Source organism: Pezoporus occidentalis, unplaced genomic scaffold, assembly GCF_034315485.1.
Source record: "Pezoporus occidentalis ecotype Australia unplaced genomic scaffold, CSIRO_AGI_Poc_V1 ctg93, whole genome shotgun sequence".
Classification (NCBI taxonomy): domain Eukaryota; kingdom Metazoa; phylum Chordata; class Aves; order Psittaciformes; family Psittacidae; genus Pezoporus; species Pezoporus occidentalis.
The window spans coordinates 4986564-5013761 of NW_026916294.1; the positions used below are offsets into that span (position 1 = coordinate 4986564).

The 27198-nt window shown below is 38.6% G+C and overlaps 1 protein-coding gene across 6 annotated transcripts in view; it reads right to left on the reverse strand.

Annotated features, from left to right (window-relative positions):
* Positions 1-27198, reverse strand: part of LCLAT1 (lysocardiolipin acyltransferase 1) — a 118650-nt gene that overhangs the window by 83118 nt on the left and 8334 nt on the right. For 3 of the 6 annotated variants that reach the window (XM_062605834.1, XM_062605830.1, XM_062605836.1), the window contains one exon: positions 25577-25685. The exons of 2 other annotated variants lie outside the window; for them this stretch is intronic. In XM_062605834.1, the coding sequence (XP_062461818.1) occupies positions 25577-25605 (29 nt within the window). In that variant the 5' untranslated portion in view covers positions 25606-25685. Of the gene's footprint in view, positions 1-174; positions 196-25576; positions 25686-27198 lie in introns of those variants that run through there. One more of the 6 variants, XM_062605832.1, reaches the window with a different exon arrangement.

Sequence of the window (27198 nt, forward strand, 5' to 3'; positions counted from 1 at the left end):
AAGGCTCTTTAGTGCCAATAAAACAACATTGTATTGTTCCAGGTCAGTATGTTTCCATTCAGTCAGAACAGGCCATAAAATTGTTCATTAGTCTTCAAGAACTGAATTGGGAATACTAGGCACTGGGTTTAATTCTTCTTTCAGTCAATTACCACTGGAAAAGGTAAATGTTACCTTCAATTGAAATCAAGCAGAAACTCACACAGCCAGCCAATGATGCCCCTTCTCTAACAGCTCTGCAAAGAAAGCCAGCAGTCAACTGCAAACTGATTTCATTCCTCGAAGTATGGCAAATGAAAGAGGCAAGCTGGAAATTCCAGCTCCCGTGTTCGATTTTGCATTCTGAAACATCATTTCCAAGTCAGACGACACAATTTCCACAACGACTTTTACCAACTTTCATCACGGTGAACTGAACTGTACTTCAAGTAGCTGGCAAGTGGGGCACAAAGACTGCCAACTCCAGAGGTGACCATTAAACAAGCCATCGGATGAATGACCCCAGCTTTTACTTGTTCACTGTTTACTAAGGTTACTAAAGAGAATCACCAAGACAGAAGCTCAGGCAGCTGTACAATCCTTTCCAGCTTCCCAGGGTAACAACGCAGGGGTCTCAGCAACCACCAAGCCAGCAGCCAAGTGACAATACATTAGCCAGGCAAAGTTCCCAGCAGAATGTTTCAAGCCCAGCAAAGAATCAGGCTTTTCTGTCTGAGCATTTTAGGGGTTTTTCATCACAACATTTCAAAGGAAATTTTTACCACTTCTTGCACTCAGAACAAAACACTAGCTTTGATGTAGTACTGCACTGTAAAAAGAAAAATGCTCACAGCATGCTTTTGTAGACCAACTCCATTGTACTGCCAGATCTACAACTTAACCCACCTCTTTGACCACATAACTTCTCAGTCATGCCTCAGTTAAAAAACTGCACAAATAGCAGAGGTTATATGGGAAGCAATGACAGGAAGAAGCTGAATTATTAATTGCACATATATCCACTCTAATCAGTAGCCCACATGATACAGGCAAGAAGCTCAATCAGCCTCCACAGGCTTGTCTATGAAGTATATTTTATTTCTCATCCTTCTCTTGAGCACTGCAGTATTTTAAGGAACACACAAATGTGGCACAGATCACTATCACAGAAAAAACATGAAGAAACATGCACTTGACCATTAAAACTACTTCCCTCTTATTCAGTTCTTGCATTTAAAAACCTGCAAGAGATTTACCGTGTATCATAAAACAATACAGGATAGGGCAATAAAAGATAATTACCATTACAAACCACATCCCTCACCCTCTGTAACAGTCTAGCAGGTATTAGATTACACATGCACAAAATAAAAAGTACCATACTTAATGTGTAATTTCCGTAAATATTACCAGTAACATGATTATTGCTGCATCTTACAATTTATTAACTCTTTTATTTGCCAAGACTTAATATGACTATTATAATTCAATAAAAAATTTAATAGAATATTTAATTTGTTCTTCCAAGTAATGGTGTCTTTCCAAATGCAAAAAGACCTGGCTAAGATACTTCGCAGTACAGCCCTCTGATAGTGTGAGCAGATAATTCACTCAGGGTACAGACATCAAATCTATCCAATGCTCTTTCAACTCTTGTTTACCTGCGCTCTTTCCACTGTTGCTCCAGACTACCATTAGACCAATGAGAGCATGAGCTACGGTATTTAAAATCATTTGTAAGAGGGTATCAAGCAACAGCTACAGTTGCTTCCTGAGAAAAAAAGAATGATTTATGGAAAAGTAGCTCACTTTCATTCTTTACTATATTCAGGAAACATAGATTAATTGGCAAATTTGAGCTGCTGCAGGAAGAACACAAGAGCTTTTTCTACCAAAAGCTAACTCATTTTTTATTATGCAGATTACACAGACACAAATAATTTCTAATTACTTCTTCATGGCTTTCCACACATAGCTGTACTCTGTACTACCCTGCAAGTTACTGTGGCCTCACAAGCCTATATGAAACAGTAACCAGTATAAAAAGTCATCAAATATAGGTTTGGCAGGTATTGTATTCCTCCCATCTCCCTCATCCCCTGTCTTTAAATAAAACCAAAAAATCCCATAACCTTGCACAAACATGGAGCAGTGGTCAATTCTGGAGTTTTATTAGGTATATTACGTAAAAGCTGCAGGTCAGCTTTAGACCCAGTCTAACTTACCAAAAAAAGCTACTTGTGGTCAATAGCTGGCAAATGTAAGTCCTCTGGTTTTAAAAGTCTACAACAGATCAAATAGCTGACCAACTCTGACAGAGGGCAAGTCCAAGTGAAAAAATATGAAAAACAGATAAAACGTTCCACTTTGTAACTGGAGAGATTAAAAGCAAACCAATAAAACAGTTTCTTCCCCCTGCATAAGAGCACCCCAACCCTTTAGTTCACAGCTATTCTTGACAGGGAAGGGTGGCATTTATAATGTCAGAAGTACCTACTTCACATGAAAATCCTCAGCTGAGGGACAGAAATCAAGGTCTCTGTGCCGAAGAACAGTTACTCAAAAACAAAACTTGTAGAGTGTTTAGCGGAGTATCTGAAAATCTCTGCCGCTGGCATTGAACCAAAATCACTTCCTGAGAACAGTGAAAGCTCTTCAAGTTATTGATACGCACTGCAAACAGATCCTGTATGCACAATTTTAAAAGACATTGACTTTCCAAGGTTCTAAAAGCTCTGCCATGTTCACTATGTCCAAGATCAAGTCTTTTCTCAAGCTACTGATAGTACCTCACGTTTCCCTTCTGTGTAAGGATACATCCATGGAACTTCTAATGCCTTTTCTACCCCCATCAAGACAGAATTTTCTCATCAGGTTACCAACTCAAAAGAAACACAGGAGATGTGCATGAACAAAATTCAAACAGCCTATTGAACAAGCTACAAAACCCACTGACCATCGCTAGCATAGTAATCATGACAGAACACTTGTGCTAACTCATACTATCCTGAAGAGTCCAAATAGGAAAATAAAAAGGGGGGATGTAAAAGCAGATTTTTGGAGGCCTTAAGCAAGGTACCCAACTTGTAAAGTTTCAGTGAAAGCTTTGTATCTGTGAGCATCCTTTACAAAATAATTCTTTGTTCCAGAACAAATTTATTAACCCCAAACAATTCCTCCTTTTCTAGTTATAATGTATGCTGCAAATAAACGTGAATCTCAGTGGGTAATACTATGGCACAGTTGGTTGTGTATTGTTTTTCTTTTTAATCAAAGCTGCTTTTTTATCTTTTCAAATATCTCTATGACAGCCATCACCTGTAAAACAACAGAATTGCTAAACTACTGTATTCCTTTTCTTAGTAGCACTTTACATGCTGTGAAACTTCAGCAGGCCCCATGCTAAAAACCCTAACAGCAAACTCACTGAAGCCAGTGAGTCTCCACCTAGAATCAGTTGCCAGATCAGCTTATGGAAAGCTTTTCTGAAAAGAAAAACTAGAGAGACTTATCTTTTTTTCCCTACCATGCACGTTATTCTGCCTAAACAGTGCTTGTATGAGAGACGGTGAACAGTGCCTACAGACAAATTTATGTCACTATGGGATTTTTCTTAATAATGATAAAGATAAATTGCTATTATCAATTGCAGAAACTCTGCCAAGCCTTTGTGTCTGCGCAACTGCCTCAGGCTTTTTCAATATTTTTCCAAGACAAATATGATAGGAAAAAAACCCAAACATTTGCAAATAACATTTCCACTTAATTGGAAAATTCCATTCTTCAGAGGACTTGAAATTTTGCAGGGCTGCCTTTGTCTCAGGAATACATGGCACTTTGAAGCGTACTTACACATCAGCAAAGATCACGTGGTTATAATAACTTTAAAAGCCACCTAAATGGTAGTTTTCTAATGAGTTACGCGTACAGGCTGGTTGCTTTCCAAGGTAAGTAAAGTAGCAAGAACAGGTGTGTTACCTGGAAGGCTTCGAAACAAAGAAGGGAAAATGCAGCAGTCCTGCAGAGACTTTACAAATGTTTCACCCCCACTAGAAGCAGCAGAAACAGTTGAGTGGCATTTGTTCCATTTCTGGACATGAAATCCTGCTCTCAAACTGCTATGTTCTGGTGGAGGTGGAACACCTAAACTGATATAACCAAAACCCACATTATTGCCAAACTGCTGTCCCACTACTAACTAGTAATATTTCTGCTTCAAGACCTTACAGTAGGAGATGAAGTTCTGCTGTGCTTTTCAGAGCCTTCTAGAGAACAGTCTTCAAATCTCAATTGCATAGCTCACCAGCAGCATCAGTCAACAGCATATCTGGATATTTATAAGATTACATTACAAACCAGTGTTAAGAACTGTATCTTTAACCCCGTCTTCAGCTCCACAATACATTCTTTCCACCAGTTATAAAGAGAAGCTTATCTTCTGACAGAACTCCAAAGCGGTGTCCTGGGGCTTCAAGTCAATCCAGGTCTTCAAAGCCATTTCTAACAGAGCACTGCATTTCACCGTGTAAAAACCTCCTTCACACATCTGCGTGGTGCTGTGCACAGAAGTAAGCTTTGCTGGGAGGACACACAGCTGAGTTAGATGATCTGTACTCGAGCTAATAAAGCTCTGTGTCTCAGCAGGGATTCTCAGCCCATGCACAGCAGCAGGCTGATGCAGATATGTTGCTTCTGGTTCCAAGGCTACTGAATCCAATTCTATTAAACAAACAACATTTTTCTTTAAACTTCAGTGTTCTCAAAGCCAGAAAATGTTTTACCAATATAGTATAATAAAGCAACTCATGTTTCTTGTTAAAGTTGAATAGCTTTGGTCCCTCAAACACATAGAAGACTTGAACAAACACTTGATTCTTACTTGTAGAGTGTTTTGCATTTAGACGCAAAGGACCCAGTGCTACTGACAAATGAATAACAAAATGTTTTGCATGAACATTTAGCAAGGCCACTTTAGCCTTTAACAAATTACCAGTGTAAGAAGCTAAATAAAGTAATTCAATGCTGAAGCAACTGGGGAAGTTATCTGCCAGGGCTTATGCAATACTTTACTAAGCTGCCAGAAGACAAATGGAAAAAAGCAACATCTAAAACTAAGATTTGGGTTTTTTAGCTTTGTATTATGTAAAACAGTATCACATTTGAAACAGAACCTCAGTTTCTAATAAGGTTTGCCAGAACTTAAAGGAGCTTATAAGAAAAGAATTAGAAGTGGTTTAACAGGTGTTGGATTTCCTACCACAGAGGCCAAGTCAGTATTACAGTAAGAATGAGTTTGTCAGCTGCAAATTCATTTGTCAGTGGCCGATTCATTAGATAAACATGTTGTGGCAGAGACATGAATGCTAGGCAATCCAAGAATAAAATATCCATGAAATAATTACAGGACAACAAGTGACCTAGTCAGGGAAATAAGCCATTATGGCTATTGAAGGACTACTAGATTTTATACCTGAGCAATGATCTAGTTTAACAACAGCTGTCAAGCAAAGAAAAGGGGCAGGAAAGAAGGAAAACCTCACAAGAGCTATAGATAAAATCTGGGGCAGCTGACCACTTCCAGTCTCCAACTCAGTAGAGCTAATGTTGCTACAAAAGTGCCTTAAATGCTGCAAAGTGGTAGGAGAAAGGAACAAAAAGACAGAACAACTTTCAAAAGACTCTGGTTGTTGAAGCAAAAATGGTCTAGATAGCTAAGGAAACAACACTGCTCATACTTCAGGGATGAGAAGCCAGAAGAATACCCTGACCTACACCAACACTATCATGTGGAAGATAGAGGAGAAGCTGACAAAGTAGATGTAGTCTAGAGAAGGTTATTTATTGGTTTCCCTTCTTCCCTTTAAAAGTAATAATAATAAAACAAGGAACCTAAGACAAAATGCAGTGACTCAATTTTTGCACTGGATAAATCATATCCAAAAAAGGAAGATAATATCCAGATTTGGCTGTAGAGAAATACCTAAATGCTACCAGAAATACCTAAGTCAGGAATCTTCTCATAGCTGTTTCTGTAGTCAAGGAACATGTTTTATATCAGCTGTATCTAGAATTTTCTTTAGAGCCAGACAGATTTAATGATCGAGCAATTCATGAGCGATTCATTATAAGGTTTTTCTTCTTTTTATTCCTCACCTCTTGCCACAAGAATTTCTCTTCTAAGATCCAGCATTCTCTCAGTTATTTCCAAGTGGGAACACACCTTGGCATATGTCTCCCTTTTTACCAAGTGCCCTGAACTTTCAGGAAAAGATAATACAAAAACAAAACTCCTGGAAAGCATGTGCTGTTTCTGATTAGCATACTAACACATCACAGAAAGAAAAGCTAGAAGAGTTTATCTTCAAGCTGTAAAATACATTCATTAATAAGTGAAGTACCTGAACAGCTGGCTAAGAATATATGAGAAAGCACATACCTCTTTCTAGTTCAGAAGAATTCCCAGATGCAATCACAGCTCCTGAAATGCCTTTAATGAGTTCATTGCAATGGTCACTGTGGAAGCAGTATTTTTATTGGGGAAATTTTAAATCACAGATGTGTCAAAACCAGATGTTGATGATATTCTGCTTCCCTTCCCTTATCATCAGTTTGAGGTTTCTCCTTGCGTCTTATGCAAGTAAATACACTGCTGAAACTCTCAGTACTCCCAAATAACTGAAGGACAGTATATCTTTACATCCAAAACCATACAGCCTCAAAAAAGCTAGTCCGCTTCTGGCATGGCTGCAGGGCATGCTGAAGTTAAGAGAAAACATCACAAGCACAGCCACAAAGCTGAATACAGAAGTGCTAGCATTAAAAATAACAGCATTGACTATGAAATGTTCTTATGTCCCAGAGCTAAGAGACATTTTTCTGAGGTCTGTTCCATCTGAGCATGGAACAGGCAGCTATCTTACCCTATACTGAGATGGTAAGCTCTGAAATATTTTTGTTGCCAGCATGACCATCAAGCAAACAGCTTGATAAACAAGAGTAAAAGTAGTGATGGCAAATAATGCAACACAAGGATCAAATACAACATATTACTTGAAGTCTATTAAGGGTACTCGTGCTACCATAAACAAATACTAACAAAAGCATGGGAACTACTTAGAGAAATTATAGTTACAAGACCTTCCTCAAAGCAAGACAGTAAAATTGCTCTCTTACTAAAACCTTATGAATTAATTAATTGGCAGTTGGGTCAACTTGCCATTTTTCCCAGAGGAATAAAACCAAGAAGGCATGTAGGGATGCTGCTTTCCAAGCTCATGGGCAGAATGAATAGCATACGAATTTCTACTCTGGTGGAGGCACCTAACTGAAAAACTCCTGTATATCTTAACTCATCCTGAGCACACCCTGAAACCTAATTCTCCACAACAGCACTGAAATAAGAGCCCCAGTGGCAAGCAAGGCAAGGGTCCTGCCCTTCAGAGTTCTGATATCCTCCCCTTAGCACATCCACGCTGAACAATGACTGAGACAGTGACACTTCTGGAAAAGTTAAGATGTGACTTTAATTTAACAATTAAAAGCAAGGTTTTAAGTTTAAAACTCCTAATTTTGACAGGGGAACATATGCAGACACTTCTTTGGAGTGCTCCCACTCTTAACACAGGTATGAATTCTCATATGTACTTTGATCTGAATTTATACAAGAATATTGTCTTTCCGTGAGGGTACCTCTTAGTATGTAGATGGTCTTAACAGCTCTCTACAGAAATACACAGAGAATTATATTGTTTTATTTAAAGATTAATAATACAGTTTTCATGGCTTAAATAGAAGATAAATGTTTGCAACTTCTACTGTAGTATCTACAAATGTGTTGTGAGAAAAATACTCTTATATAGTATTGGATTAACACAAAGAACCTAGATTAAGCCCGTAATTTCTCAAGGCTAAAACATATCATTTTTAATCTTACATAAAGCTGACCAACACTCAGCACTTTCTTCTCACACCAATGATTTTCACTGCTCCTGCTGTTGTCGCAGGTTAACAACCAGACAGAGCGGACAGAAAGAGCCTAAACAATGCAGCAGTGGGAATAAAGGAACTTACTATGTCAAACTCAAACCTGTATTACAGCCAAGCAAGGCAAAACGACATGCCTTCTAACAAAGACAATTTGAAGCCAATTATACCCAGAAGACAAATGTCCTGACTCAGGCATGTATCAGCCGGAGTTTTCCATTGCCCATCCTTCCCAAGAACCCTCGTCTCATAAACTGAAGGAGGGGTAAACCTGGTTGTAAAAAGTTTTCAAAAGCACAGTAAGGAGAAAATTTGAGGACACATGGATTCCTGCTGAGCCCCGAGTTTTCAACATCAGCCAAGATTTATCATACCGACAGGTTTTTTCCAATCTAGATACAAGCTACAACGTGTGTTTCCTTCCCCATTCTGCCACAGCTGAACATTTTATTGAACCAGAACTGTAAGAAAAGCAGCTTGCACAGCCAGTTCTTTAAAACATCTCTTTTTTTGGTATCAAGCAGATATATTATTAAAGTAACGCTGGTAAGAGGAATCAATCATTGGACTATGTGATGTCGAGGATTGCTGAGCAATTAAAGCTGATTACTAATTTTGCTGTATTGATGAGCACATGAAAAAAATGTACTGAAGACAAATGTCCGTGAAACTGTTCTTTAAGTCTTCATTTTCCCTCTGCCCTGGATTTGAATATATCAAGAAATGTAAACAACTTTCTACATCAATAGTTAGGAATAGAAGTTTTATAGGCTATGCACAGAGTTAACTCAGCTTGCAATACAGATATTGCTACCCATAGTACTCAATCAAAGTTCTCTTTTAATTCATTTGTTCAACAAACAAATTCACCCATCAGTTTAATCCTGTCACAAATAACAGTCTTTTCAAAGAGAATGCTGAGACAACATAAGCCACAGTAATTCTGTTTGGAAGCAATGGCTGCTCAAATAGCACATGCATAGCCCTGTGCTAGTCCCAGCATGTGCTGCTCTTTGATATACTCCCATTAGGCAAAGGATGCGGAGGTAAAGCTGCAGTTGGTGCTTTCAGAGAGTAACACTAGGGGCTAAAACAAAAAAAAAATTCAAAGTATCACGTTTTTATTACAGAACAACCCATTTTCTAAGTTTCTAACAAATCAGATGAACCTGCCCATTGGTTTCCTTGCAGAAAGCAAAACTTTTTCTAGACAGACTGCAGTATTTACATTCAAATAATCTTCATTATTTACATAAGCCATTTCTAAAGCCTCTCCCTGTAAATCACATCTTGATTCCAGTATTTGCTTTTATTTCATCTTTTTATTTTAATTTTTTAAATGCAACTTGCTCCACAGAAACGTCAGCAATTATGCTTGGTGGAATGGGGTAAGAGTTCACACAAAGCTCTCTCACTGCACAGGCAGGGATGACAGGATTTGTTAAATATGCATTTTCTCACCTTAAAGGTATCTCTCTGAAACAGCCTGAGCACAACTAGAAGTAGTAATGGTCTCTTGGCAGCACATATAAGCTGCCATTATGTGATGAAACATTAAACCACAAGCAGCTTCCAGAGCGAGACATGCTTATGTAAAGGAACACGTTTCTTCCAGTCTTTTAGCTCAAACAGATAGTGAGGACAAAAGAATTGAAGTGATTGTAAGAACTGCCTTTAAGTCAGCATTCACCTCTTTTGTATAAATATCACAATAACATTACTGTGTTTCTGCAGTAAGGTTTTTGTTGGTTGGGGTTGGGGTTTTTTTTCCCCAAATGTTTGAGAGAAAAGATTAAACTGAAAAGAAATTAGCTGCCTTCTGCTTCATAGCAGCAAAGTAGTACAGACTTTTTTAAATCCCAGATCAAAACTGCCTTATGCAATTTGGAGTTTGCCAAGCCTAGTACCAATCCATCAAAGAAGGATTTCCTTCATTTCATTTTGGGCATTTACATAAGTAACTTAAATTGGGTCATCGGAATTATTCCCCCTCATTCCCCATCTCATTTCACTCCATTCAGTAGGCTGATCCTATAATCTAACTTCACAAAAGAAAACTCTACTTTCTCTTCCTAGGAAGCAGCAAATATACACACAGCTTATTTTCATGGAGGCTTGATCTACAGGGGGTTAATACTTTAGAACTCCCGAGTAAAATTTGCAATCACAGTAGGAAAAGCTGAAGAGACACTTAACCTCCGGGATGCCTCGCTCTCCTCACCTTTTTGTGACTTCAGAACCCACCAAAAGCTACTATTTGGCAGGGTTTTTTTTTCAAGTTTTTCTTCTGAGAAAAGGAAGGGAAGAAAGACGGTAGATGGAAGTTTCCTGTTATGAATAAAGGTCTTCCTCCAACAACATACAACCACTGCTGTGCATTCACACAGCTTAGAGTTTTGCACAGAGTTTCAGCAAATAATGAAGGTTAGCCCCTTCAAGGTGTTTTAGAGATCAGTTCAAGAACCAGGTTATCAGGCTCACTAACATTTATGTATGAAGAGGACAAGAAGTGAGGCTGGAAAATGCCATTTTTCTTTTTACTTGCAGGAAGTGACCAAACACGTGAAGAGCCACAACAAACTTCAGCAATGAGAAAGCCTGCAGGATGAAGTGCTTCTGCAGCACAGCTCCCTCTTCAGTTCTCTCTCAGTTTGTTCCTGCTGACTTACACGTACAAAAGAATATGCTTCATCAATGCCACCAGAAGATACTCGGAAAAACTGTGTCAGACAGTATTTTAGTTGTCATGGGGTTGTCCTCCTCAAAACTTAAAGCCAGATGATAGCATTCGATCATGTAATCAAATGCTTATGGAAGGCTATTCAATTCAGTTCACTTAGCCAACAACAGTTTGTCTAGGACAACATTCCAGAAGATTGCCCTATTTTAAAACACTAGCATGCAGGTATCTAACATCTCCCTCTATTCTGCTATTGACCCATATTTTGATTTAATAATTTTGCTTCCATAAAGACAATTCAGTTTTCATTTAGATAAACTGGACAAAGGTAACCATGTATCATGAACAGCTAAGTAAAACACATTACAAACATTACTGAATTTGATCAACCAAACTTATTTTCCATATAATCACATGTATTCAAAGACCATCCCAGGTCAAACGCACACTGGCCAAGCATCACCATGACTACCAGAATATTCCCTTAGATGGTCTGATTTTTACAAGATATTATAAATTAAAAGAAGTAATCCACAGATGATTAACACACCAGACACAAGGATTCCTTACTCAGCATGCTATGAGGCTAATATATGACTCTCTAAGAGTCCCAAGGATATAACTATTACTAATGCCACGAGTACCCTAACCTCTTTCCACAGACACACTCTTTACATATGCAATGCATTAGCAATAGGATACCAGTCCTTAATAACAGACTATTTAATACAACCATTAAAGTGGTAACATTTTAAGTGCCATTTTGATTCCAAAACTTTTCTTCCTTTTGTCATGACAACCATATTCAACGGATAATTTCCCTCCTGACTCAGGAACAGCCACATTTGTTCCCAATCAAATTACTCCCAATTCAAATGAGTGAACAGCGACCAAGCTAGGAAATTTAGTTTGCCTAGTTTATCCAGGGACTTGCTGAGTGTGCACCTAGTTTACAAGAACTCAGCTTTTCCAACAACTACTTATAGTTATTTGTTCATTCAGAGACGAGAACACAGAAACAGGATTGTAAAAATCAAACACATCAGCAAGTTTTTGCTTAGGGCTCCTATACAGTTGAACAACCAGCTGAAGAGCAAATACCAGTATTTACATGTGCTGATACTTGAAAACAAGCTAAGAATTTACAGTTTACGTTGGAAATGTATAAATAACACCAAAAGCAAAACTGAGCTGCAATAGAATCATAGAATAGTTAGGGTTGGAAAAGACCTTTAAGATCATCTAGTTTCCAAGTATATCTGAGTCAAAACACCCTTCGTTTTAGAAAGAGGAACTAAGCCAGAATTGCCACAGTCAAGGAAATTGCCACTTTCTCTCTGCATCTGCATGTTCCTCTGACATAATGTACATTACAGCAAGGAAAATTTCTCTACTTATATTCGGGTAGGAGGGTGAGTGGGGGTAGTTTTATTTTTTTATTATTATTATTTTACTTCAATCTTATTTTGGATTTCAGTTTTCAGCTCATTCTTCAGACTTCTTTTCAAGGATCCCAAACTTGGTTCATACGTACCAATCCAACTAAAAATGATGCTATTAGTGATATGGGAAAAGCATAGCTAATAAGTCAGCTTAAACTCTCTACAAAACAAGCTTCTTTTCCATAAAGGATACAGGAGTTTAATCATGGAATTTTCAACATTAGGAGGACTGCTCTGAGATTGAGGAGGACAGATAGGTATGCTTCTAACTAAAGTGTAAGTGACATTCTTCATTCAAGGCTCTCCATTTGGTTGTTTGTAAGTTTGGAGAAAGGAAACAGCTAGTAAAACGTAGTATGTGTTTACGTAAACCAAAGATACTGCCAATGTGCAGATCAAAACTGAATTAACCTCTGTAGGCGATCTTATTTCTAGTATTTAAGATTAATCTTCCAGCAAATTAATCATTTAGAATTTAAATGATTTCTTTAGTTTCACTAGGGAGATCGCATGCTTTTTCAAAAGACTCAGGTCTTCTTAATAATATGGTTTATCTGAACCCTGGAAGGGGGTAGGAAAAGAAGGGGAAAAGAGGACAGGCCTTAATTCACTGCAAGGAGCATTCAGATAGTTTGGCGATCAGATCAGACAAACGTTTATGGAATAAGATATTCCAAGAAGTGCTGCCAAGATCTTCCAGGGTTTGCAATGCTTCAGATGCATTGAATTGTTATGCTAAACTTTAGTTGCACTAGAAGAACATATTCTTTGTGGATACTTTTACAACAGAAGCCGTTATCTTACAGGCACTAGAAAAACCCAGGGAGTCTTGGTTTTCTTTTCCTTGTAAGATAAGCTACATTGCAAAGCTTCAAGCATATCCAAGTGTTTGGTCAGACTAGTAACAGTAAATTTATCCATAGTAAATAAAGTATTTATGGATTCCATAGAACTTATTTTATGAGTGGAAATGACTCCAGGTTGGTCAAGGACTGTGATGTTTCATCAACCTTTTACATCTCTCACACTGGACAATATTTCTTGGTTCTCCAATAAAAAGGAATTAATCAGGTAAGTTTCTGATCCAGAAAAGAGCTGCTTTTACCACTGCAGAAGACGGCAGGTGGCATTTCACAGAACAAGTTATAGGAAAGTCTGTATCCAGCAGTAAAAGTGTACATCAGCATGAACTGAAAACTGCAAGTCAGAAGCTATGAAGCCACAACTAATTCCCTCATTAACTTCCCATCAATACAAGACTTTTGCATCCATCAATAGCCATCTGCTAAAATAAAACACCCTACTTCCCACCACCTCTTCCCTCACATAATACAGCTCTGACTAACATCCGTTTTCTTTGGAAGGGTATTCCTTGCTTCCTGTCTTTGCCCATGGGCTATAAAGAGAACTTAGAGAAAAGAGAGCATCTGCCCTTACGGAAAATAGGAGAATAACTTCACCACTGAATATATACCTTTGCAAAGTCCACTTCACACTGGGCAGGAAAAGGCTACCTGCTTGTCTTAAAGGAAAAAAGAAAAAAAAAGAAAAAGAAGGGGGGAAAAAAGACCCAACTATGGACTTAAAAAGGAATCAAGAAGGAAATGAGTCATGGGGAAAATTTCAGGGAAATTTCACATGAAAAGGAAACCCAGGAGCAATGTCATCAAGTTTTCCATGCTCAGTCTGCCCCCCTTCCCCCCCCTTTTCTTTTTTCTTTCCTGGAGGCTTGACGGAAGGGGACAGGCCTCAAAATACTTTAATTTACCCTGCTATTCGAGGCAGAACAAAACAGAGAATAGAGCACAGTATGCTCTGACGCCCTCAAGACTTGTCTGTTGCATCTTTTTATTCATGGAATCAAAAAAAAATGTGTTGCATCAAGAACTGGCAACTACGAGCATACAAAAACTATGAATCAGATTGCCAAAAAAACAAGCACATTTACTAACCATTCCACTTCCAGTTTTCAGACATGCTGTCAGGAAATGAATGGTTTCTTTCTTGCCCGATGTCAAATGGGCAGGTGGAAAATTCCCAAGCACGTTCTTCTCATGACTATGCTCTCAATCAGTTGGAAAGCAAATGTTTCAAAGTCTCAGCAAGGTCATCTGGATTTACGTCTTAGTTCCCTCCCTGACACTCTGAGCCAGCCTTCTATCTTTGCTTCTGCACTAGAGAAACCAAACACTCAGGATTGTTCAGATGCAGAAGGGGAAAAAAGATCCCCATAGACGAAGAGAAGTTCTACTATCAGTTGGCTTTACTCAAGCAAATTATCTTCTTTCACATGTGAATATCTTAAGTCATCACCTAATTAAAGAAAGAAAAGCAAGCTGCTTTGCTGTTCCAGGTCAATGTACTTTTTTATGGACAGCACAATAGTTCAGGGAACAGATGGAGACACCAGCTGGAAGCACTGAAGGACACTGATCTAAGCTTCTCACAAGACTGAGGCACAGTGCTCTGCCTGATACGTTTACCTGTTCACATGCTAAAAAGCATTTAGACTCAGTCTTGATTCTGAACAAGGCTCAAGAAAAGTTTACCACAAGTAGAGTCCACAGGGTAATTTGTTTGAATGAATTCAGAACAAGAAAAAATTGAGCCTCATGCAAAACATTTGTTTCCAGGAGGCTCACAAAGGGATTCTGCTACTGAAATGACATCGTGTTTGTCTCTAGAACAAGTGTGGTTTTCCAAGAGACTTCCAATGAGACATTGCCTGGAGCTTATGAATCAAATTTTCTATCTTTTGCACTCTCCAAAATAATTTATTATAAAAAAAAAACAAACAAAACCCAAACCCACAACAGAAACTTTATTAGCAATCAAAATAGAAGCAGAAGCACAAGAACTGAGGAAGCTCTTTTCTTACACAGACATGGTCCTCAGATTCCAGACTATGTCTGAGTTTGGGTGGCTGTTCCCTCTGGTTTGAGAATTCCAGTCTGACAGTCACTGATGAGGAAATACTTCATAGATACTTGCCCTTTGGAGAATGTTCACAATTAGGATCCTCAAAAACATTGTAAGGAGGTCACAAGTCCCACCACAACTCACATGGGTAGAAATGGTTTCAAGGAATGATCTGTTAGCTATCTGAGTCTGTCAAGGCACAGTTCATACAGATTAAATTATACAGATCGATCGTGTAGACCAGACACATCAAAAGGCAACAATCTCACAGAGTCTGAATGCATAAACCAAGGCAGCAGAACTTCCTTTAGTAAATCCACTGATGAAGAAATTATTCTTTCCTATCACACGTATGAATACGATTAAGTTCAATGACTTGATAAAAAACACCTTTGGGGGGGGGGGGATTATCTTTAAACTCTCACAATAGTGAATTCATTGTAACACCAAGAATTTCAACTAAGAAACAACTTAGGTTGAAACAACTTGAAAACTAAGAAACAACTTGAAAACTAAGAGCAACCTTTAGAAAACAGCAGCACATGTGACTCAAGACAGACAAACTGCAGCCAGCCACCAACATTCAAAGAACTCATGGGCCAACTGACAGTTTGTGGGTTAGGGTCAAAGGGAGAACTGCAATGGGGGACATTACTGTGGGGGTTTGCTCCAGGCTGCCTGATCAGGACTGTGTGGATGAAGCACTCTATAGACAGATAGGAACAGCCTCACGCTCGCAGGCCCTTGTTCTCATGAGGGACTTCAACCACCCTGATGTCTGTTGGAAGCACGGTACGGCCCCGCACAAGCAATCCCTCCTGGATTGTGTGGAAGACAACTTCCTTCTGCAAGTAACAGAGGAGCCGACAAGGAGAGGTGCCATGCTTGACCTCGTGCTCACCAACAGGGAAGGGCTGGTGAGGAATGTGATGCTCCAGGGCAGCCTTGGCTGCAGAGATCATGAGATGGTCAAATTCGAGATCCTCAGGACAGTGAGAAGGGCACACAGCAAGCTCACTGCCCTGGACTTCAAGAGAGCAGACTTTGGCCTTTCCAGGAACTTCCTCAGTTATGTACCATAGTATAAACCCCTAGAATTCAAGGGGGCCCAAGAATGCTGGCTGATAGTCAAGGATCACCTGCTCCAAGCTCAGAAGCACTGCATTCCAACAAGAAGGAAATGGCGCAGGAAGGCCAGGAGGACAGATAAGGAGCTGCTGAGAAATCCTAGAAGGAAAAAAGCTTAGAAGGAAAAATACAGAAGGTGGAAGTGAGAATATGCAGCCTGGGAAGAATATAGGGACATTGTCCAGGAAGCTAGGGATCAGGTCAGGAAAGCTAAGGCCCAGTTAGAATTGAGTCTGGCCAGGGATGTCAAAGGTAACAGGAAGGGCTTCTATAAGTAACAAAAGACAGACTAGGGATAATGTGGACCCTCTCTGGAAGGAAACAGGAGAACCGGCTACCCTCAGTTTGGAGAAGGCTGAGGTTCTCAATGACACAGCAGCCTTCCAGTATCTGAAGAGGGCCGACAAGGATGCTGGACAGGGACGACTCTTCAGGGACTGTAGCAGTAGGACAATGGATAATGGGTTCAAACTTTAATAGGGGAAGTTCAGGTTAGATATAAGGAGGAAGTTCTTTACTGTGAGAGCGGTGAGGTACTGGAACAGGCTGCCCAAAGAAGTGGTGAATGCTCCATCCCTGGCAGTGTTCAAGGCCAGGCTGGCAGGGGCCTTGGGCGACATGATCTAGTGTGAGGTGTCCCAGTCCAAGGCAGAGGGGCTGGAGCTGGAATGATCTTAAGGTCCTTTCCAACCCAAACCATTCTATGATTCTATGAACTGACCTTGTGAACTCACAGTGTTTGTCACACACAGCTGGTACAGACGAAATCCAAACAGCTGTTCTGTAGCTGCAGATAACATCCTGATTATTGCTCTAAAAACCTGCTTCCTGTCCCTCTTGTTTTATCTTGGTTTCTGATCCGCTTCCCAGCAGTGGTCATTGGCCCTTCAGTTGTATTAACTAATTGTGCCAGTGCAGCCTTGGTTTCAAATCCCACCTCTGTTCTGCTTCACATTGAGTCCTGGGTCTGACTTCCTATTGCACCCCTTCACCCTACTTACTACTTCCGATCATGTCACTGAAGCTGGAGGAGGAACAAGCAGGTATGAATCAGAGAACCTGTAGCCTAGGATCACTCTCCCTGGAGCATGTATTCTCTAGTTTTCCAGTTCTTCATAACAGTATTTCACCCCAGTCTGACCTCAGCTACAGAATCCATACACTCACACCCCAGTTAAGATTCCTCACTATCAAGTAAAATACAAGCAACTTGCAACAACTCAATCAATACTCCAGAAACAAGAATAACAGCTGAGCATCAAGGACCTAGCACATGCCCTAGAATTTCTTGCAACCTTAACAGAGGAGGAACAAAACCTTTAATAGTCAGATAAAAGTATACCCTCTACAGTACTTATTCTCTAGCATTTTTGTTATGGCACCTACTCTGGATTAGATCAGAGGCTGAAAAAGAGTCTGGTTTATTTTGTGGATTCTTTGGGAAGTTTTGTTATTATTCTGGGACAGGGAAGGAGAGGCATATTTACAAAAAGCCTGGCAAGAAGTGGCAACACCCACTTTTCCTTTGTTATTTTGGCCCCCATTGCTGATATTTTTGGATTTTCATTCTGGAAAAAGGAGAAAGATGAGGAATTGTCTGAAGGAGTGCTTGCTGGGCTGCCTGCCCTCAGAAAATTGGAAAATTGCCCAGGCTGAAAAAAGGATTCTATAAACTCAGATCTACTTGTGTTTAACAGAACAACATTTAGGCAAAATGAATATTTGCAGTGTCTTGACCTAAAAGATTCTGTTATCTTGTATGATGTTGAAGAACAAAATGACCAGTGGAAAACCCATAGAAATTGCCAAACTGAATCAGCTGTAGTCGACCCAGTCATCTTGTCTAACAGTGTCTTGAACTATGTCCTTCATAAGAAGGTGCAGGAAGAAAGCCTGCAGTAGGCAGCGATGGCAAGTTTATTCTTAGTCCTGTTAACCTTTATCTTAAGCCATAAAAGACATGGACTTATATCCTTCTCAACATTACTCATTCATTAGCAGGCTGATCTTGTCTTCTATATAAACAGACCTAATCCCTTTGTTCTATCATCAATCTTTAAAGCCTTCTTCGCTGTTCTGAGTATCCAAACCCACAAAGGAAAGGGATTGACAGCAGCCAGACAACTTGTCCATTCAAATAACAAAGGTACAAATCTCACCCTCAGTTTCACTCAACTACTAGTAGCAGGTAGTCAATCAGAAGCAAGTTGATTAAAATCACAGAATGGTTTGGGTTGGAAGGAACCTCAAAGATCATCTAGTTCCACCCCTACAGGATCCTACAGGATCCCTGGATCCTGTAACCTTCTTAAAGGCAAATGATCAGTGATTCTTGTCAACACCCTCCACCCTCTTTTGGAATCTTGAAAATAAGAGTATAAACTCTCTATCTTGTTCTAAGGAAAAGTTCCATTTTACCACTATCTTACTAGAAAGCACTGTTAGCCGTAAACATCACTTTGTGTAGAACAACTTAAAGGCTTCAGGGAACACAGAATTAGAGGAAGAAAACAGGCAGGAGAAAATTAGCTCTTGCATCTGGGATTTGTTCAGACAGTTATTATGGAGCAAGGGATGTTCTTGACATGCTGTCAGGAAGATCTTGTTGAGCTAGCCAGCTGTCCAAGGCACCGAACACTAAGATTTAATCACCCTTCAACTGTTGGAGAAAGTTCCCATTCTGCTGCAGCAACAGCAGGATAGGAACTGGGGAAAGGAAAGACAAAGCCATATTAATAGGCACTGCTGGCATGACCTTTAAGGAACAGCTGGGAGCCTCCAGCTGAGACAGCAGAACCAGTATGAACAGCCATGTAAAAAGATCAAGTCTGTAATGACTCCTTGTAAAATAATTATTTGTAATCTCATACAGCCTATGTTGCTAACACCAGAAGCAAAGGAAAGATAAGATGCCAGCTGGAGAAGTCTAGTCCAACAAAACAAAAATAAGTATTCCTGTTGCCTGCATTTTTAAATATATTCACCACCACCCCAGACTATGAAATGTCTGAGATACTTCCAAAGCACAAAGGGCTTTTTCTCCCCCCTCTCTAAAAGATTAAGAGTATAAGAAGCACAACCAACAATCACTATTTTATACAATAACAGTGCAATACTATGATTCACTTGCATGAAGTCTAAATATATTACTTTTAAATAGAAAATGCAGCTAGTAATTTCAAAACTAAAAATAGAAAGATATGTGATGTGAATCCTATGTGATTTACTCCTAATTTGAATACATTATGCTGTCTTTCAAATGCTTTTGCAGGTACTTCCCAGCTTTGCTATTTTTTCCCCTTTTCACTCGTTTGTTTTATTTTTCTTTTGCTTACCAAGGTAACATCTACTTACACAAATGCATTTGTAGAATTTTATATAAAAAAGGCCTACATCACTACCCTACTCCAATAACCCTGCTGATATGAAATGCAGATGCCGTTGCAGCTGGAGAAAAATCACATGGCAAAGAAGATGACAACGAAATATGTGGGAGCAAATACGCAAATAAACCCTTTATAATGAAAGGAAATAATACTAAAAGTCTTCTAAAAATGTCAGACAGGGGAACTCAATAAAGGTCAAGACACTTTGAAAGGGAGAAGTTAATCAAAGATTTTCTGTATTTACAGTCTTTTGTTCCATAATGCAGTACAGTGTACTCTAGGTTACTTTAAAGCTAAGAAGTGACCTTTCTTGCCAATGCTCGCTGTTCCTCACCCCCGAAGTCCCAAGTTTTGCCAGAAGCAGCCAGCCAAACCTGTTGATGTATAAATGTACACCTTGCAGGATACAGAACCACAACTTATATGACAGAACTTCACCAACATGATTACTTTTCACTGTTCTTGTATAAACCAAAACAAACAACAGGTGGGGAGTGACCCCAGAACTTGCTTCATATATTTTGAACGGCCTTTAATGTTACCGTTCCCACAACTAGCAAATGAAAATAGGTGAGGCAAATATGTTTGTGCCAATAAAAATGTTTTATTTAACAACAAAGCGTGTGTCAAGAAGGCCAATTCAAACCTACAGGCACGTTTTGAAGTTGCTGAATTTAGAGCCACTCCAAACTTGGGAAAATAAACAAGCATTTCAAAGTGGGAGCATTTTCATTACAGAAACGACAGAGATTTCCGTCACTTAAAGGAAAGTCACTTTTTTTATCATTTTCTTTAAACTGTCTCTCTCGAACTGAAAGCAAAATCAAGAATGAGACACACTGTTTGTGATACTAGGCATGCTCTTGAAACCTCTTATTTTTTTGTGGCTTAACCACATTTTCCTGTATTTAAAGTGCTTCTCTTCCTTCTTCTAGCATAAGACCATTACACAAGAGTAGAAACAGCCTATAGCAAAGCAGACTGCAGAGCACAAAACAAGTGCTTCTGTCCTTCCTCCCTCAGGAAAGAAAATTATTTTCCTACGGTGGCTTAGCTACAACGTATGTTTAAATTGCTCTAATGGCCACTTAAAACTACCTCAGTTCACAATTCACATGCCTCCTAAGACTCAAAAGAGGAAAGGAACCTTCTTTCCCAAATAACACCCCTCATTCTGCAACTTACTTTAAGCTAAGTGGTTCTCTCTCCTGAAGCTGATGAGACCTCTAAAGAAATAAAGAAAGTATCTCTTATTTTAAGGAGAATTATCTTCACCTGTGAATCACCTATGGGTGATCTCAAACCCAAACCAGTGAGGACTGTATGAACATGAAGATCAAGACAAAGACGACAATTTCAAACCAATCATTGCCAAAAATAAATCAGAAAAAAGGAAACAGGTAAAACTGTTCCCAATTTCAAAGCTTTTTATAATGTGTATAAGCTCTCAGTATTCCATGTCATAACATGGCCTAACAAAACAGTTAAACTAATTTGGGAAAAGGTAAATATATTCCAGAACAAAAAGGTTCAATGAACTTCCAATATTTTTCTTTCTCTCTCTTCTCCCTTCCACCCACATTTGGGTAAGAGGATGCAATACCAACCATCTAGGTAGACTACAAGACATGAGCAACGACTGAAAGATCTTTTTCACTTAGTTATATTAAGCCATGACTTTTTCATAGTGCTTTCCAGAGCAACCTACAGTAATCTGCAGTATGCAAAAAGTGTATAATAGACAAACAGAATTAGAAGTTATTTGATAAGCATTTCTCAGGACACCAGATTTTTTTTAGTAAGTACCATTGTGGCAAAGAAGAAAGAGATTAATGGTGACAGAGCAAGAAATAGAGAAAGCCGTTCTAGAAAACTCAGCATAAAACTCCTGGCATAAAAGTCCTGGCATTGCTCCAGGCTTCAGTTTGGCAGCGGCTACAGACACATCTTATCTTCAAACCATACACCACAAAGACACTCAGACCAATCATTTTCTGCATCTCAGAATGTCGATAAACTGGAAACTTTGATGAGGTTTGGAAATGGAAATGCATCTGCACAAGTGTAATGAATAGAACAAAGCATAACTGGCAAAACTAGCTTTGCACAAGATTGCTCTTATAGGATTCTCTATTCAACCAATAAAATTAAGGTATGTAGATAAATAGCTTATGTCTTATAGTGGTGGGATTTTAGGTATTTTAAAGGAAACAAGAAATTTAAAAGTGATCTAAAACCTCTAACAGCATAATCATAAACCCTTTTTAATGGTAACAGATTTGAAGCTTTAAATGAGGTTTAACTGCATTAGTCACTAAGGAAAAATTCAATCATTTCCTGATGCTTCACTGAAATTCTTACACCAAACTACAACAGAAATAAGTAATAAACACTTTTGGAAGGAATATCAGAAGAGGATTCTCCTCCAGTTGTTCAGGAATGCTAAGGATTTAAAATATTTCAAAATGGCTGGCTGCAGTTCAACACAACACAACTAATGGGACTCATCTATCTATTGTCCCGTAACACTTAACGTAGTCAAATCATTCCTCTTTGTAACTTTCCATCTCTAGCTTCTATACTGTCAGATAAAGATATCAGGCATATAGATAGAAAATTACATTAACATATATCATAACTGACCCTTTTACACCAAAAGTAGGTTTTTCTATATGTTAAGAACCAGCTCAATTCAGCTGCAAGATGACCCATGAAAGAACATCGACAACCTGCAATTTTGGTAAAGTTGCTATATATTTTGATAATATAATTTAGTCACTTTCTATTATTCAGGTCAGAATTATGTTTTATAGCAATAGCTTCCCCCCCCCCCCAATCAACAGCTGAAGAAAAGATTTAACTGACCATCAAATAAGATAAACTGGGATAAAACTACAACTCCAAGCTTTGTGCCTTATCAAAATGCATCCCTGCAAGTTATCCACCTGTAAAGATGTCTGCCAGCTCATCAAATAGGCTTTGTCTCATTCGAAGCATCACAAAAGATGAAGATATATTTAGATCAAATGACTTCAAGTACACTTTTAGGCTTAACTTCACTGTGAAAGCCAACAAAGACTGGGCAAACCTATCACTAATTAGACAGTGAAAGTCAATCAGTGCATAGTGGTTCAGTATTAATTTCCCAGAAGAAAGGCATTCCAATCAACATCCTTTATCTTGATTGCAGAGTCATCAGACTGGTCCTAGATGGCTAATACAGTTTTCACTATAAATAAAATTCACAATGTGACTTGACAAATTAGAAAGAGGCTCTTTTCCTCTTCCTTCTTCTTGGAACAATAATCACATGCTCAATCATGCATACGTGATACACAAAGAACTACTTCGTTCTGAACAAAAGAAAGATTTATGTGATAGGCATAAAGTAGGATCTATGTAATTCAGGGAAACTGCAGAATCTGCTTTGCAGAAATAACCTGGGTTACTTGGATTATTTTTTTTCTAGCCCTGACATGATTAGTGGTCTTGGTGCTATATTCAGGAACTCAGTGTAGTTCTCTTTGGAGTCTGCATCGATCTACGATATCCATCAGTTTGCATACGATTAAACAGATCGTCAGTAAAGCATACTGATGAAGGATATTGATGAAGAGATTCTGTGGGTTCTGCCCACGGCAGGCAGTTGGAACTAGAGGATCTTAAGGTCCTTTCCAACCCTAACCATTCTACGATAAGTCTAACATGTAATAGCTAGTTTTAGCCTGAAAAGCTGAGGTCTGATACTGCACCACTGGAATTTACATGAGGGAGAACATCACCTTTAGTAAGGGTTTGTCCACAGTGTGATTACAGTTTGCTAGGTTCACAACTAAAAGATCAGGGCAGTCAGCACCACCCAGCACACAGTTAGTGAATTGTTACCTTCATAGCACACTCAAAAAATATTTGGAATGCTGAAGCTGCACAATCAAACATATAGAAGTTATGAAACACAAGAATTAAGGCTGTTCCTTCCTGGCCATACTATTTGTTTTTTCAGACAGGAACCCTGCCTCACCCAATGCACATGCTGTGACAGCAGGGTTAACAGGGAGAAATTACTTCGTATTGCTTTTTCCCCTTCTCATAGTACAGTGCTAAAATTAGCCTAAACTATTAAAACCCTTTATTTTTAGCTTTTTCCTCCATGTTATGCACACTATACTACTACCTGAAAGTATATGCCAGTCATTTATCAGTCATTATATGTATATGAATTGTGCCTGCCTAATCCGGAATGTTTCCAGACTAATGTTTTTCAGAGTACCTGTCACTGTGCAGTACAACAGAAGCATAATTCACAGTTGCTATTAGTTTCAGTTGCAGCTGTGAAAGCTCTGCATTCTTTGTAAGTACCCAACTAGAAACCTTACTATTCAATACAAGGATCAAAATTAGTTATTGTTAATTACATTACATGTCTTGCTCATCAAGTAAAAAGCAAAATCCAGCTCTTCAGTGGTATTTAAACCTTCAGATGACCATCTTACTCAATCCTTCATTCAATTCACGGTACAACATCAAGCATATGCAAAATAAAACACATTCTACAGACCCCACTCCATAAATCTTTAAGGCATTCCTAAAATAGAAGCCATCCTGAACAGCAAGTTTTTTAAAGGGGGAAAGAGGTAATGTGTTAATGAAATTACAGACTGTCAGTTCAAATGTGGAGATGTGGGTGCCGCTATAAAATCTAGCCCATATATCATTTGGTACTTGGGTTTCTGGTGGTATTTTAATGAAGTCAAAGATCATAAGCCTAGTGTGAAAAGAATTTAGGCAAACAACATCTGCTCATCTCTACGAGCAATCGTGGAACTTAAGGAATGCAATTTTAATGTTTTCAAGGAACAAACCAAAACACCCTGATCTTTGTGAATTTCCAGAAAATAATGACAATGAACAGGTAGGGCCTTAAAACAGGCAAAGACCTAACACTCCCGTATACGTTATTTATGCTAAAATCAAAACCTCAGCATTTCAATAGGTCACATCACATCTAAGCATCCCCTTCATCCTGTTCACCTAAATAAAGAAAAAAAGAAAAAAAAAAAGACTGGAGCGTTGTCCATAATGTAACAGATACGACTATGTCTGTATTTGCTACGTTTCAGGGTAGCCCTGAGAGCATCAACAAATTAATGGGGAAAAGAACAAACTGGTAATTAAACCAAAAGCTGCTGTTTTAAACCATTACAGTAAATCTGCGTATTCAGGGTACAACTCCTTAAAGGCAGCAGGCTAGGCTGAATTACAGAAAGTTTAAATCCTATCATATTTAATGTTTCATACGCCTGAGCCAGGTACCTTTTTATGTGCACTTCACTATTCTCCTCTACAGAAGCCAAATAATGCCTCCTAGTGCTAATAATTGCTCATAAAAGAGCTGATTTTCAAAGAAAGATGTTACTATGAAAATCCTAAAATGTAACCTATTTCCTTTTGATATAAATTCTGTCCATCAAGAAGAACCAATGTAAGCCAGCTTATAGAATTTGAAGGTAATAAAGTATAACAACTCCCAAGCCTTTCTTCTCTGTCTCTTCCCCCTGCCCTCCTACTAGTTATATTTTAGTCAGCAAATTTCTTTATTCTACATTAAGGAACAACTTACCTAAGTCTACTTCCTTCTGGAAAAATAAATTCATGGCTTTTAATAATGGCTGCATTTAAAAGGGGCTTATATAGAACTTCCTTAACCTTCTTCTGGAGCAAGAATAGTTAAAATGCTTTAATTAATCCGCTTTTCCTTAAGAAATATTTCCTTTACAGTGTTTTTAATATAACTCAACATTGGCTGCATCTTTCCTGACAGCTGGTATTTCCTTAACAGAGAATGTCTCAAATGGTTTATGTATAACATTCTTTCTAAAATTCATTTCCTTTCTGTGTAAGAAGTTAATACACCACTGAAAAAAAAATGCAGGAATGTTTCATGCCATGTGGGATATAACAGTTCTAGAGTTTTGCTTTAAATTAGCCCAGTAATGTTTTTGTAGAAATATTATTAATGTGGCTGCAGCTTAACGTTTGGAAAATGGAAAAATACTTGCCCACAACTTTGCTTCTCTCCAGATCTCATTCCAATATGAACTTCACTTTTATGTTCTAGCTCTTCAGTACATGCTTGATAGAAAACTGAAAGCTCTCAGGAAGGTTCAGCTTAGGGGAGAGATGTTAAGAAGAAAACAATCATACAATTAATAACAAGAGACTGATGGTTCTGTATCAAATTGCTCCCAAACCAGAAATCAAAGTTCTTGATAACTTCACTCTAAACATTAAAATCATTTATAGCCTTTTTCATAAGAACGACAGACACTGAGATGCAACTCCAGGAGGGGGGTACTCCTGCATATGAACGCTAAATCCCAAGTCCTTAAAAGCTGGAAGACTTGCCCCCATTGCACACAGAAGAGCTAAGGTCCCACATGCAAAAACCCTGGGAAATGGGAACTTTACAGCATAGGGAAGCTAAACAAAGCCATTTGCTCTGCAATCTGTAATATATACTACCTGCAAACCACTTAGCTAAATGGCTGGGGAGCTACACCAGTAACAGCAGTCTTTAAGTGATGAAGAAATACCTGCTGATAATTTCTCTTTCCTCTTGTCATGGTATAAGTATTCATTAAAATATTACTCTTCTGCCAGGTTTGACCATTTTCACTACTGTGAAGACTTCCATTCTAAAATATTCAGCAGCCTGTGGAACTTTATGTACAACAATATTGTGCCACTACTATTTTCCATTTTGGGGTATCTCCTATCCAATATGTCATTTTGTGATGCTGCTAGTACACACTGTCACCTGTGTTAATACCATACATAGAGAACATCTTGCACTGAAATCCAAAGCTACAGCTACCAGTTTCCCTAAATTTTAAGGTTTGCTTATTTTAGGTTTATGAATAAATGACATGCATATAAACTTCAGCAAAAGCCTGTTGTAAATATGCCTTTTTCAGGTAATTCTGCATTTCAAGACACAATGAGAGGTGACAGAGACAGGAAATGGAATCTTTCTTTCTAATATGCAAACTCCTTCTAGCTTTCTGCTTACAATGATGATACCTTTTGTTCTGAAAGCAAGCTTAATTCTGCACACCCAATGCCCATGCTAAAGCTATGGACAACATGTGCAGTTATCAGTCTTAAAAGAATTTTATGGGTGCCTTACATAAAGTTAAAAAGAAACAAAAATAACCACGCTCACCACTTCTTTTTGCCACTGCCTATATGTAAAATGACTCTTGCTAACATGTGACTGACCCAGTCAAAGCTTACTGAATCCCCTAAACTTTACATAAGGTTCTTTCTCTAATTAAAAATAACTGCTATTTGTATATTTTCAAAGATACTCTAATGCACAAGTGTTCTGCATATCATATCATATTCTTCTTCACTAGACTAACCTACTGCAAGCTACTTCAACAACATAAACATAATCTTAGCTATCTTCTCTCTGAAGATAATACATATCCCCATGTTATCAACAATCACTTCAGCAATATCCCTATTGTGACCACCCAAGCCCCATTTGCCTCTGCCTAGAATTAATTTCCATACTGCCATAACTACAGAGCCTTTGCCTCAATTTTGCAGATCAGTTATCTCTCAAGGTCCTTCAATGACCTACTACAATAGCAACACACAAAGACATAGCTGTTTAACA